The sequence below is a fragment of the Corythoichthys intestinalis genome, chromosome 13 (genome assembly GCF_030265065.1).
Source record: "Corythoichthys intestinalis isolate RoL2023-P3 chromosome 13, ASM3026506v1, whole genome shotgun sequence".
Taxonomy (NCBI): domain Eukaryota; kingdom Metazoa; phylum Chordata; class Actinopteri; order Syngnathiformes; family Syngnathidae; genus Corythoichthys; species Corythoichthys intestinalis.
Window position 1 is genome coordinate 52830529 of NC_080407.1, and position 14714 is coordinate 52845242.

Here is a 14714-nt window from a genome sequence, read left to right on the forward strand (position 1 = left end):
TCAAGCGTTTGCGTCATCCGCCTCTATTTCGGCGCACATTGAATATTTGTTCATTGGAGGATTTTTTTCTGGAAAGCGGAGTGGCGCTCTTGCTCTTCCAGGGAAAAGTCAGCATTGTGCTTCTGCCTGCCAGTCAACGATCGGGGGTAAACGTTCCATGAAGAACCCTCCCACCCTCCCTGATTGATTCTGGTGTTCCGGTCCGGATCCCGGCTGGTCTTCTAGTACGCTTCGAGCCTCCGTGCAGGTCGGACTGTGACGTCGTCGCTGTGTTGGCGTTGCAGATCGCAACATTTTGGACCCAGACTCTGTCTAAAAAAGCACTTGACAAGTGTGGATCTTTCTTAAAATAGACTCGATGTACTACATTTGGATTTTTTCTTCAATGTTGTGGATTTACAACTTGTGTCATGTGCGCTCACTGGACCTGATGTGGGAGTTCTAGCCTTTCAAGCACCTTGCACAACACTATTTTTGGTTGTGTTTAGGGGTGCAAAGTAATGGGAAATTTGTGATTCTGATTCGGTCGGATGACATATTTGTGTGGAAATCATGGGATTGCTGAAGAAATAGTGTTGAAACTTTTTTGAAGAATTTCATTAAAAATTGTGCGCTCATGAGGTTCTGACTTTGGAGATCGCCTCTCTTAATTGGAACTGTTTTGGTTTGATATTTTTTGGGGGCGCCTGGAGATGGCTCGTCCATGGAGTGTGAATGGATTGTGGGTCTTGCTGCTGTCTGTACTGGATTTACTGGGGACCACAGCCAGCAGTATGGAGCCCATCTACTGGAATTCTCTCAATGAAAGGTAAGGATAAACAACTATTGTGTATTTAAAGATCCCGTTGTTGCATTCGTGGAAATCTGAAACGGAAAATGCCATTTTTTTCTGACAAATCAGACTAGAATCATGATATTTGCTGTAGGGCTGCAGCTATCGATTATTTTAGCAGTCGATTAATTAATTAACTAGTTAGTTTGAATAATCGAGTTATCGGGTAAGAAACATGAAAAATTAAAATACCTCAGCTGAGCCTTACACGGTTAAAAAAAGAGGATATATGTACAACAAAAGAACAATTGGCTAACTTACATAGCAAAAGTCCAGTAGCTTAAATGCTATAAAAAACTAACATTTTTTTTTACAATGCTTTTAACAAATGGTTCAGAGACATAGTCCCACAAAAAAACAGCTAAATATACCTATAAACTAAATTAAATTAGCTCAAACATAAACTCAGCTTACGTTGGTCTTAACAGGGAGCAGCTGGATTCAGCCATGTGAAATGAGGCAGACCAGAGGGCAGCGTAACCACCGTAATCAATAAAACTAAATGCAAGAACTTTCAAAATAAACCATTACAACGCCACTTTAATTATTCGAATACTCGAAGCACTAAAATTCGAATTTTTTTTTCTATTCGAATACTCGAGTTAATCGATTAATCGTTGCAGCAACTATTGTGTGTTTAAAGATCCCGATGTTGCATTCGTGGAAATCTGAAACGGAAAATGCCATTTTTTCTGACAAATCAGACTAGAATCGAATGATATTTGCTGTAGGGCTGCAGCTATCGATTATTTAACAGTCAGTTAATTAATGAACTAATTAATTCGAATAATCGAGTAATCGGATAAGGAAAATGAAAAATTAAAATACCTCAGCTGAGCCTTACACGGTATAAAAAAAGAGGATATATGTACAACAAAAGAACAATTGGCTAACTTACAAAAGTCCACTAGCTTAAATGCTATAAAATACTAACATTTTTTTTTTTTACAATGCTTTTAACAAATGGTTCAGAGACATAGTCCCACCAAAAAACAGCTAAATATACCTATAAACTAAATTAAATTAGCTCAAACATAAACTCAGCTTACGTTGGTCTTAACAGGGAGCAGCTGGATTCAGCCATGTGAAATGAGGCAGACCAGAGGGCAGCGTAACCACCGTAATCAATAAAACTAGATGCAAAGACTTTCAAAATAAACCATTACAATTAAGCTAAGGGCTGTCAAAATTATCGCGTTAACGGGCGGTAATTAATTTTTAAAATCAATCACGTTAAAATATTTGACGCAATTAACGCACATGCCCCGCTCAAACAGCTTAAAATGACAGCACAGTCATGTGCACTTCTTACTTGTGTTTTTTGGAGTTTTGTCACCCTCTGCTGGCGCTTGGGTGCGACTGATTTTATGATCATGAGAATTGTGTAATTATTGACATCAACAATGGCGACCTACTAGTTTATTTTTTGATTGAAAATTTTACAAATCTTATTAAAACGAAAACATTATTAGGGGTTTTAATATAAAATTTCTATAATTTGTACTAACATTTATCTTTTAAGAACTACAAGTCTTTTTATTCATTGATTGCTTTCACAATGTTAAAAATGTTAATGCAATCTTGTTGATTTATTGTTATAATAAACAAATACAGTACTTATGTACAGTATGTTGAATGTATATATCCATCTTGTGTATTATCTTTCCATTCCAACAATAATTTACAGAAAAATATGGCATATTTTATAGATGGTTTGAATTGCGACTAATTTTTAAGCTGTGATTAACTCGATTAAAAATTGTTTTCGTTTGACAGCCCTAAATGAATACTCGAAGCAATAAAATTCAAATATTTTTTTCTATTCGAATACTCATCGTCGCAGCACTAATTTGCTGTCACAAGCACAGAATTCAGGTTTATTCTTTAAAAGCACATGGGTCAAAAAATGTAAAAAAAAATCTGCTTAAATGCAACAAGTAATCAGCTGGACGAAATTGAGCCTTACACCTCTTTTTTTGAGTTTTGTCTCTTGACAATAAAATAAATGAATGAATGGATGATGTTTTGTTAGCTACACCACAACCGTGGGCTTTTTTTTTTTTTCATGGCAGCTGCTGCCCACACCCGCACGGTAGAATGAGATCACAATAGCTTTTGTTGGAGGTGTTTCTAATCATTTGCCTGCCTGTCAGATGCTACTGGGGTCAAGAAAGAACCGCCGTGGAGTACATTTCCTTCACAAAATCACATTTTAAGGCTTTCTTAGACATTTTTAAAAAGAGGGGGTCGATATGCATGAGGCCAGGCTGTTTTTCTTCTATTACAGAAGGGATGCAACAGTGTTTGGAGTCTGAGTAGGAACCTCTTGGTACCACACATTCGTTCATTCGCTGCCATCCCTCCCACTTCAAACGGATTGAACGTCTATGGCTGTCAGTGGCAGTCAATGCCAGACAATTAGGTCATTTTGGGCCATTTAAAGTCTCACTGGAACAGCACCAAACAGAAGTTCCAGCATCATCACCTTGTCCAATACGATAAGATTTACGATACGAAGCTCACGATAATGGTGACGTTAGACGTCCAAGCTCACGATAATGGTGACGTTAGACGTCCAATCCATTTGAACTGGGAGGGTGGCAGCTTCAAATATTAGTTTAGTTAAAGTGCCGTTGTAATTAGGGCTGCAGCTATCGAATATTTTAGTAGTCAATTAATCGATGGACTGACTAGTTCGATTAATTGACTAATCGGATAAGGAACATGAAAATTAATATACCTGTGCTGAGCATCAAATGGTATATATATATATACATATATATATATATATATATATATATTTATATATATATATACATATACATATATTTTTTTAAATGAGGATTTATGTACAACAAAAGAATAATTTGCTAACTTACACAGAAAAAGTCCACTAGCTTAAATGCTATTAAATGCAAAAGTTCTTTTACAATGCTCTTAACAAATGGTTCAGACACATATTCCCACAAAAAACGGCTAAATATACCAATAAACTAAATTATGAATGCATTAAAAACATTAGCTCAAACAAAAACTTAGCTTTCGTTGGTCTCAACATGGAGCAGTTGGATTCAGCCATGTGAAAAGAAGCAGACCAGAGGGCAAGTGTATCCACCCTAATCAATAAAACTAAACATTACAACACCACTTTAATTTAACGAATACTCGAAGCAACAAAATTTGAATATTTTTTTTTTCTAATCGAATACTCGAGTTAATCAATAAATCGTTGCAGCACTAGTTGTAATGGTTTGTTCTGAAAGTGTTTGCATTTAGTTTCATTGATTTAGGTGGATACACTGCCCTCTAGTGGCAAGAGTGAATATGACATAACTCGTTTCACATGGCTGAATCCAGCTGCTCCCTGTTAAGACTGACTTAAGCTAAGTTTTTGTTTGCGTTAATGTTTGTTTCATGCATTCATAATTTAGTTTGTAGGTATATTTTGCCGTTTTTTTTTTGTGTGGGAATACGTGTTTGAACAATTTATTAAGAGCATTGTTTAAGAAAACAAAAAGTTAGCATTTTATAGCATTTAAGCTAGCGGACTATTGCTATGGAAGTTAGCCAATTGTTCGTTTCATTTGTTCATTTGCTGCCATCCCTCCCACTTTAAACGGCTTGAACGTCTATAGCTGTCAGTGGCAGTCAATGCCAGGCAATTAGGTCATTTTGGGCCATTTAAAGTCTCACTGGAACAGCACCAAACAAAAGTTCCAGCATCATCAACTTATCCAATGCAGATTCTTGACTCTTCACAAGGTGATGATGCCGGAACTTGACTCTTGATACCTTGTCCAATGCTGATTCTTGACTCTTCACAAGGTGATGACGCTGGAACTTTTGTTTGGTGCTGCTCCAGTGAGATTTACAAAGGTGATTGCCGAAAGAAGACATCAAAATTCCCTCTGTCCTTGATGATGTGGGACTGTGTGTCAGGCAAAGGCACTGGGGAGATGGCTGTGGTTAAATGCACAAATTTACTTTGGAAATTTTAGACAGCTTTCTTAGCCCTTCAGTTGAAAATATGTCATTTTTCAAGAGGACAATGCATTCCATACTTTTTGCTATGGGTTGTATTGTGGTGGAAGATTTTGATAACAACTTGTTGGTTCCTTTTTTTTTTTTTTTTTGTGTATTAAACATTGACACCTTTTTAAAACAATATCTCGATTCTTGGCAGGAGCATATCGGTAACCTTTTGGGATGCAAAATTTTGATATTTTGTCACACCCCTAGTTTGGAGGCCCCCTCCATCACAAAGTGGAGTCAGGCGTGAAGCTCCTAATGAGGCTTTTTGTTGTCAGCGGTGGGTGGATCGAGCCCACGGCGTCGGACGGGGGGTCAAGTTAAGCGGCTAGCGGGTTTTTCGGGTGCTTCCAGATTGGAGAGAGGTGGCCCGGGTTGCAATTAGCGAGCTTTGACGCCACACTCTGAGTCATCCGCGAAAGGGTTTGCCCGTATATGCAAAGTACAAAGCCAGTTGTACGCCATTGTGTGCTTTCACAAAGCTTAGCGTTCATACTTAATCAGCTTAGTCCGTCCTTCACTTCATTTCTGTTTCGCACACATCCGTACACTTTCTGCTGTTGCCTTTCCATGCCGTAGCTTGTTAAAGCTTCTTAGAATAGTCGTTTAGGACCGAGAAGCCAAACTTTGACGGCTATTCCGATCTGACTTGCTGAGTTTCGAAGGAGAAAGTTTGTTGAGAAAATGTCCAAAAAATAAGAAACAACAAGAGCACATATTGTTATGAAGAAAAATAAGTTTTTTTTTTCCTTTTTACAGGTTGTTTTATTCTCTTAACTAACAGGAGATGATGACACACAATTTGAATAATCGAGTAATTGGATAAGGAACATAAAAAAAATCCCTCAGCTGAGCCTCAAACGGTATCAAGAAAAACATAAATGAAGACCTAAGTACAACAAAAGAACAATTGGCTAACATACATAGCAAAAGTCCGCTACCTTAAATGCTATAAAAATGCTAACTTTTTGTTTTTTTAACACTAGAATTACCAAGGGTGGATCAGTTGATACAAATCACTTTTTTGACCAGAGAAGGATCATCTGACCCTAATCAGCATATCTTTTGTGAGCACTGTGGTCTGCGTTAGTCATTCCCATTCACACTTGCAAAATCACTGGGGTTGATTGGTCCAATCTTGAGTGTTTGCGGGGGAGGGCTGCCTTGGCTTTGTTGTACAGTGGACCGCTCAGGCAGGCAATCGGGCGGACAACCTTTTTACATATTCCAAAAGCTGTTGTTTTCCTACAGTACAAGGGACGGTGTAATAAAAAAACAAAACAATTTTTATGTGGTGACATATGACACTTTGCCCTTTTCCCGGAGCCAGGTGTTGGAGGTTGTTGCCGAAGCAATTTTTCTTTCTGCACCTTCTTTGCGCCCATATGAGAGTGAGCCAATTCCTTTGCAAGACCCACCAAGAAGTCACCTGTCTCTCTTATATTCAAGATGCTAATTGCAGCTATCCAGAGTGAAACCCCCCCTTCACACCTAGGCAGCGACTCCACAGGAGTTGCCTGCTTGATTGCTTGTTTGAGTGGTCTATTGTTTGACAAAGCCCAATAGTCAGTTTGGTATCGGGGTATTTTGACGTCTTTCTGGTATTTCTTTATAGCTAAAACGGCTGAAATATACCTACAAACTAAATTACGAACGCATTAAAAAAAACGTTAGCGCAAACCAAAACTTAGCTTATGTTGGTCTTAACAGGGAGCATATGGATTCAGTCATGTGAAATGAGTTATTTCATATTTACTGTTGCCACTAGAGGGTAGTGTATCCACCCAAATCAATAAAACTAAACACAAACACTTTCAAAACCAACCATTACAACACCACTTTAATTAAACGAATACTCGAAGCAGCAAAATTTAATTCAAAGTTTTTTTTTTTTTTTTTTTTTTTATAAATTGAATTACTCGAGTTAATCGATTAATTGTTGCAGCACTGGCTCAGTGTTGCGCAAAATTCTGTGTATGGAGACGTTCGTAGGTAGAGGCAACACTGTATGTGTGTACAATGTTGCTTCAACATAAAATTGTGATTTGAGCTAAATGCTAAACTAGCAGCTAGCTTCAACTAGCTAGCTAAAGAATGTGAATCAATGTCGTCATACTGTTTAAAGGCAGCACCTTCATAGCTAGAAATCTACTGTATAAAACCCCTGAAAAGAATTTTGAAGACCTTTTTTTTTTTACTCTTACTCAAAATCTCACTTTATTATTATTATTTTTTTCTGATGATTTCAGTACTGATATATTTATATCCAGATTAATTGCAAGTGTGACAACTGCATATCACGCGCAGCTCACGTTGTCAACCTTCAGTTCTCGTGATGCTCCGCTTTCTTGTCCTTACCTGGTCTCTTTATCGACACCCCTGACTAGTAACCAGACGTAGCAAATTGAGAACATATGTCGCATGCGGCTACTAATTAAAGAGGCACAGGGAAGTGGCCAAGCTGGGAGTGGGTGCGCGCCGAGGGGTTTCAGGCGGGGGGAAGGGACCACCTGAGTCGGTTGATCTGGTTTGTTTCTGAGGTGTGAAGTTAAATGTACACAGCAGCCTGACACATTGATCAGCCAGTGTTAAGGTCAGACCTTGAATATATCTGGAATTGCTTGGTTCTTAATACGGGTCATTAAAACGTATCAAAAGTCGTTAAATGTTTTTTTGTCAAAATTCAGACCTTAGAAAGCATTAAAGTGTTTGAGGCATTAAAAATGATGGTTAAACTTTTTTTTTAATTTACATGTATTTATTTTTACATAGTTTATTAGCGTTGTCTGATACTATCGGGTAGTCAATAATGAAATAGAATCTCCTTCTAAGTCATAAGGCGACAGTCTGACAATCAATATTTGAGAAGGACTGAGCCAGACCCAACGCTGCCACCAGAGGGCAGCGTATCCTCCATCATTAAACAAAGTACAATACAGGTAGTCCCTGGGTTACGAACGACTTCTGTTCCTACGCCAATGACGTAAACCAAATTTCTGCGTAAATCCGAATTCCCCCTTTAAGTATCCTAAAATAACTATCAAAAAAATTCCAAAAGTATTGTAGTAAAGTACCCACATAAGGCTGTAAGTTGTTTCAGCTAGTATATGTTTGTGTATGCATTTGTAATTTAAAGCAACAGTTTTTTGAGTTAAGTGTGAGCGATTTGCTATGAGAATTGTAAATATGTTAGCATTCGTAGCATTTAAGCTAGTGGGCTTTTGTTAGGAAGTTAGGCTAATTTCACCCACTAAATTTACATACTGATCAGACTTTACAAATTAGTTTCGTTCCTACGCTGGCAACCTAAACCGAATTTCCGCTTAAGTCCGAATTAACCCTTTAACCCTTTAATGCCAGCAATATGAAGCAATTATCAGAGAATCCCAAAATTTGAAAAATAAGGTCCAAAAAGTCCAAATGAATATGGAATAAGCACTCAGATATCTATAACCCTTGCTAGATCGTGTTTGTTTTTTTCATGGAACCTGCAGATGCATGTGTTGACTTGCATCCATCTTTTTTTTTTTTCCAAAAAGAAATGTCAAAGTTCTGAATTAGTCTCAAAATCATGAAATTTTAGGTGTATCAAATCTGATACATTTGGCAATATAGGGTTAAGTACCCCAAACTCACTATCCAAAAAGTCCAAAAGTATTGTATTTTGTTTCTTGATTGAGGATACACTGCCCTCTGGTGGCAGCGTTGGGTCTGGCTTAACTGTCGCCTTGTATGACTCAGGAGCAGACTCTTGTCTGACATGGATAAAAGATAGCTTTACTCTGGTTTGGCCCACATAAGGCGGTAAGTTGTTTCAGCTAATATAGGTTTGTGTATGCATTTGTATTTAAGTTTACAGCTACAGTTTGTGGAGTTACATGTGAGCGATTTGCTATGGGAATTGTAAATACTTTAGCATTTGAGCTAGCGGACTTTTGCCAGTTAAATTAATTTTAATCTACTAAATTTACATATTGTTCAGACATTATGAACGGGTTTCGTTCCTACGCTGGTGACGAAAACCGAGTTTCCGCACAAGTCCGGATTCACCCTTTAAGATCCCTAAAATAACTACCTAAAAAGTCCGAAGGTATTGTATTTTGTTTCATGATGGAGGATACACTGCCCTCTGGTGGCAGCGTTGGGTCTGGCTGGACTGTCGCCTTATGAGTGTGGAGCAGACTCTCGTCCTAATAATGGCCAGCTGCGCTCTGGTTTGGCCAACATAAGGCTGTAAGTTGTTTCAGCTAATAGATGTTTGTGTATGCTTTTGTAATTAAGTTCACAACTACAGTTTGTGGAGTTACTTGTGAGTGATTTGCTATCAGAACTGTAAATATGTTAGAGTTTGTAGCATTTAAGATAGCAGACTTTTGTTCAGGCAAATTAAGCTAATTTAATCTACTAGATTTACATATTGATCAGACTTTACGAATGAGTTTCGTTCCTGCGCTAAACCGAATTTCCGCGTAAATCGGAATAAACCCTTTAAGTACCCCAAAATCACTATCCAAAAAGTCCAAAAGTTTTGTATTTTCATTCATGATTGAGGATACGCTGCCCTCTGGAGGCAGCGTTGGGTCTTACTGAGCTGTTTCCTTGTATGACTCAGGAGCAGACTCTTGTCTGACATGGATAAAGGATAGCTGCGCTCTGGTTTGGCCAACATAAGGCTGTAAGTTGTTTCAGCTAATATAGGTTTGTGTATGCATTTGTAATTAGGTTTACAGCTACAGTTTGTGGAGTTACGTGTGAGCAATTTGCTATGAGAATTGTAAATACATTAGCATTTGTAGCATTTAAGCTAGTGGACTTTTGTGAGACAAATTAGGCTAATTTAACCAAGTAAATTTACATATTGATCAAACTGTTCTGTGTACTGTTTAAGACGATGCTTGCGGTTAGAAATAGCCTAATGCTAATGCGAACATGAATGCTACGCTAACGCTACGTGTTACATTTAGTGTGTGACTATCACTCAGCACAGTCCAGGCTAGAGCAACATATCATTTTCTGTTTTGCCAACATAAGGAAACAAATCTTGCCGTATGTGTCTCAAAACAAGCAATTAGGAGACTGGAGAGGACACTCTCCCCCCTCTTTGAACCCGGCGCGAAAGATAGAAACGAGAGGAAGTGCGGTTCGATCCCAAGCAGCCAAAGTGACTGACGGTCTTCGGGTCGGAACCGCAGCGAGCCGCTTCCTGCCCACAGGCCACCGAGTAAAAGCTCCCATCCCTCATCGCTGACACCTCCCGTCACGTTCGGCCGCAGGAGGTCCGACCCGGTGAAATCCGCTAAGCTTTTCCAGGAACTTTTCGGGCAGAACTTTGATCAACTCGGCATGAAGCCCCCGGAGAACTGGCAGCTCGGTGCTTCTTATGATGAGTTGCGGGGTGGAAATAGAAAGTTGAAAAGCTTTAGATAACGATAAAACCGCATGACTTGTAATGAGGGGTTAGAATGCACAAATTTCTGTTGACGAAGCAGCTCTTAAAAGCGAAATCATCAGCAGCAGACAATGAGTTAATAGTATTTTTGAGCTTATTTATTTGATATCTATATCAATTTTAATTTTTGGTAACACTTCATTTGACAGTGGCATCATACTGTAAGACGGTGTTGTTAATAATGGCGTTATTTTTTTCACTATTGAGTAATCTAATTAATTACTTTACGCCATTACCGAGGATGTGAAGGGGGGCGTTACTACAATTTGGTTGAATGAAACTCTAGTTGTCTCATTTTGTCACATTTCTGCCTGGGAGAGAGCAGAGTGGGAGGAGGGAAGGGGGTTGTGACACTGATGATGATTTGCTAGGTGGCGTTCTCGTTAGCATTAGCAATTAGCATGGCGAGCGTCATCAACTCTCAGGCAACTTTTTTTACAAACAGTTCATGGCGTCCTGGTGGTTGCAATTGATTGATTGAATTAATGTACTGTTTCCTCCTGTGTGTGCATTATTATCGCCAAGTTGCAGTTGTCCTTGTAGATGCTACAGTATAAGAATAATTTTTTTTTTATTACCAAAAATAATAACCAATCTAGTTGTTTTAATCAAAACAACTACAGCAAAGGGAGGAGATTCACAATATATCTATATATATATATATATTAGGGGTGTCACGATACACACAAGTCACGGTTCAGTATAGGGCTGCAGCTATTGATTATTTTAGTAATCAATTATTCTATTAGTTCGAATTATCGAGTAATCGGATTAGGAACATAAAAAGTTAAAATATCTGATCTTAGCCTCAAACGGTGCAAAAAAATAAAATGAAATAAATGAGGATCTAAGTACAGCAAAAGAACAGTCGGCTAACTTGTAGCAAAAGTCCACTAGCCTAAATGCTATAAAATGCAATTAAAAAAAAAAAAATTTTGTTTACAATGTTCTTAACAAATTGTTCAAACACATATTCTCACAAAAAACGGCTAAGTATACCTATATACTAAATTACGAATGCATTGAAAATACATGTCACAAAAACCTATCTTATGTTGGTCTTAACAGGGAGCAGCTGTTGCCTCTAGAGGGCAGTGTATCCACCCAAATCAATAAAAAAAATAAAAAGCAACACTTTCAAAACAAACCATTACAGCAGCACTAAACAGTAAAATTGTATTAAAAAAGAATGAATAAATGAGCATTTAAGTACAAAATTTTTTTTGGGTGATTATCAATTTTTCCACATTTTGATTTTTTAGTAAAACTGTAACACAAAAGACACACATTTCGAAAATAAAACACTTTAAATGAAAAAATTCTGAGTTTAAATGTCTAATTAGTCGGATATATAAATTTAGTAGATCAAATTAACCTAACTTGCTAGCAAAAGTCCGCTAGCTTAAATGCTATAAAATGCTAGCTTATAATTTTTTATTAACGATCATCTTATTAAATTGTTCAAACACATATGTCCACTAAAAACTGCTAAATATACCTCTAAACTAAATCACAAATGCATAAACAAACTTATTAACTCAAACCTTGTGTTGTCCTGAACAAGGAGCAGGTCTTTAACCCGACAAGAGTTATGTCATATTGACAATAGCCACCAGAGGGCAGCGTATCCTCCTAAATCAGTAAAACTAAATACTGTACTACACTGTCAAAACAAACAATTGCAATGCCACTCTAATCAAACGATTAATCGAAGCAGCAAAATTGAAATTGATCCTTTTTTTTACAATCGAATTACTCGATTTAATCGATTAATCGTTGCAGCACTAATCAAAATTGACATAATTTTCAAAATGAAACTCAATGACATCAGTCATAAGCACTCATCATTAGTGCTGCATCGATTAATCGATTTACTCGAGTAATTCGATTTCAAAATTAGTATTCGTTAAATTAAAATGGCGTTGTAATGGTTTGTTTTGAAAATTTTTGCATGTAGTTTTATTGATTTGGGTGGATACACTGCCCTCGAGTGGCAACAGTGAATATGATATAAGTCATTTCACATGGCTGATTGCTACAGTGAGTTACAGAATCCAGCTGCTCCCTGTTAAGACCAACATAAGCTTTTTTGTTTGAGCTAATGTGTTTTTAATGCATTTGTAATTTAGTTTGTATGTATATTTAGCCATTTTTTTGTGGTATTATGTGTTTCAACCATTTGTTAAGAGCATTGGAAAAAAAAAGTTAGCATTTTGTAGCATTTAAGCTAGCAGACTTTTGCTATGCAAGTTAGCCAATTATTTTGTTGTACTTAGATCGTTTTTTTTTTTTTTTAATACCGTTTTAGGCTCAGCTCAAGGTATTCAAATTTTTTATTTTGCTTATCCAATTACTCGATTATTTGAACTAACCAGTTAATCAGTTAATCGACTTCTAAAATAATCGATACCTGCAGCCCTAGTCATCATTATGACAGTGTTACACCGAGTTCAACTGAAGTGTAACCAAAAATACGATAGTTACACGGTCCAACTTTTCCCGATAAATCGACTTTCCCTGCATGCGCTAAGGCTCGTATTTGCGTGTGTGAGCACAGATGTAATGAGCGCTTAAAAGAGCGCGGCCCATCTGGCTTTGGCGTTACCCCACCGTTGTTGTACCGCGACCTCAGAAAACTCACGCTCCATTTCCTGTACTAAAAATAACTTGAATGGAATTCTTGTCATAAACGCCATATTCCATTGCGGAGGTTTCGACGTGGCTGAATTCAAATGTTGCCTCTGAACACCTTCACCTAATTGGTTGCCCTGAGCAAAACCTCTACTGTCATTCCACATGGGCTATGGCCTTTCTGGTCCTTTCTTTTCTTTTACCCCCACTGAAGAATGCAAAGGGTCGAAGTGGGCGGGCCTATCAGGGGTCTCCTTCTTTGGTGTGGAGTGCTGTGTGGCTGACTTTGCCCACTCGAGGATTTAACACCCAAGGTATGCCAATAACTAAATGGCAAAACTCTGCAACCTGTAGCTCTAAATTTAATTACAAATGCATACACAAACATATATTAGCTGAAACATCTTCTAGCCTTATGTTGGCCGAGAAAAAAAGTGCTATTTCGTATGTGGCAAAAATGATTTTGCCATGTGGCATTTTTTTGCCGTGTGGCAAAATGTATTTTGGCAGGTGGCATTTTTTCTGCCGTGTGGCATTTTTTTGGTATGTGGCAAAATGGATTTTGGCATGTTGCATTTTTTTTACCATGTGGTAAAATTGATTTTGCCATGCGGCATTTTTTTGCCATGTTGCAAAATGTATTTTGGCATGTCATGTGGCTTTTTTTTGGTAAGTGGCAAAATGTATTTTGGCATGTGGCATTTTTTGGACATCTAGCATTTTTTGGTATGTGGCAAAATGTATTTTGGCATGTGGCGATTTTTTGTCGTGTGGCATTTGTTTGGTACGTGGCAAAATGGATTTTGGCATTTTTTTGCCATGTGGCAAAATGTATTTTGGCATGTGACATTTTTTTGGGCATTTTTTCTGCCGTGTGGCATTTTTTGGTATGTGGCAAAATGGATTTTGGCATGTTGCATTTTTTTACCATGTGGTAAAATTGGTTTTGCCATGCTGCATTTTTTTGCCATGTGGCATTTTTTTGGTAAGTGGCAAAATGTATTTTGGCATGTGGCATTTTTTGGACATGCAGCATTTTTTGGTATGTGGCAAAATGGGTTTTGGCGTGTGGCATGTTTTTTGCCATGTGGTAAAACGTGTCTCGGCATGTGGCATTTTTTTGGCATGTGGCAAAATGAATTTTGGCATGTCGATGTTTTTTTTTGCCATGTGGCATTTTTTTTGTCTTGTGGCCAAATGGATTTTGGCATGTGGCGATTATTTTTGTCGTGTGGCATTTTTTTGATATGTGGCAAAATGGATTTTGGCATTTTTTTGCCATGTGGCATGTTTTTGGGTATGTGGCGAAATGGATTTTGTCATGCAGCATTTTTTTTAACCATGTGGCAAAATGTATTATGGCATGTGGCATTTTTTGACATGTCACATTTTTATGGTATGTGGCAAAATATATTTTGGCGTGCGGCATTTTTTTGATATGTGGCAAAATGGATTTTGGCATGTGGCATTTTTTGGTATGTGCCAAAATCGATTTTGGCATGTATCATGTTTTTTGCCGTGTGTCATTTTTTTTTTTGGTATGTGGCAAAATGGATTTTGGCATGTGGCGAAATGGATTTTGGCATGTGGCAATTTTTTAACGTGTGGCATTTTTTTGGTATGTGGTGAAATGGATGTAGGCATGTGGCAAAATGGATTTTGGCATGTGGCGATTATTTTTGTCGTGTGGCATTTTTTTGATACGTGGCAAAATGGATTTTTGCATTTTTTTTGCCATGAGGCATGTTTTTGGGTATGTGGCGAAATGGATTT

At 37.7% G+C, this 14714-nt stretch overlaps 1 protein-coding gene across 1 annotated transcript in view; it reads left to right on the plus strand.

Annotated features, from left to right (window-relative positions):
* Positions 1-209: 209 nt before the first annotated feature.
* The window catches only part of efnb3b (ephrin-B3b), a 133445-nt gene continuing 118940 nt past the window's right edge, over positions 210-14714 (plus strand). The window contains exon 1 of the mRNA XM_057853822.1: positions 210-808. Coding sequence (XP_057709805.1) covers positions 693-808 — 116 coding nt within the window. The 5' untranslated portion in view covers positions 210-692. The remainder of the gene's footprint in view (positions 809-14714) is intronic.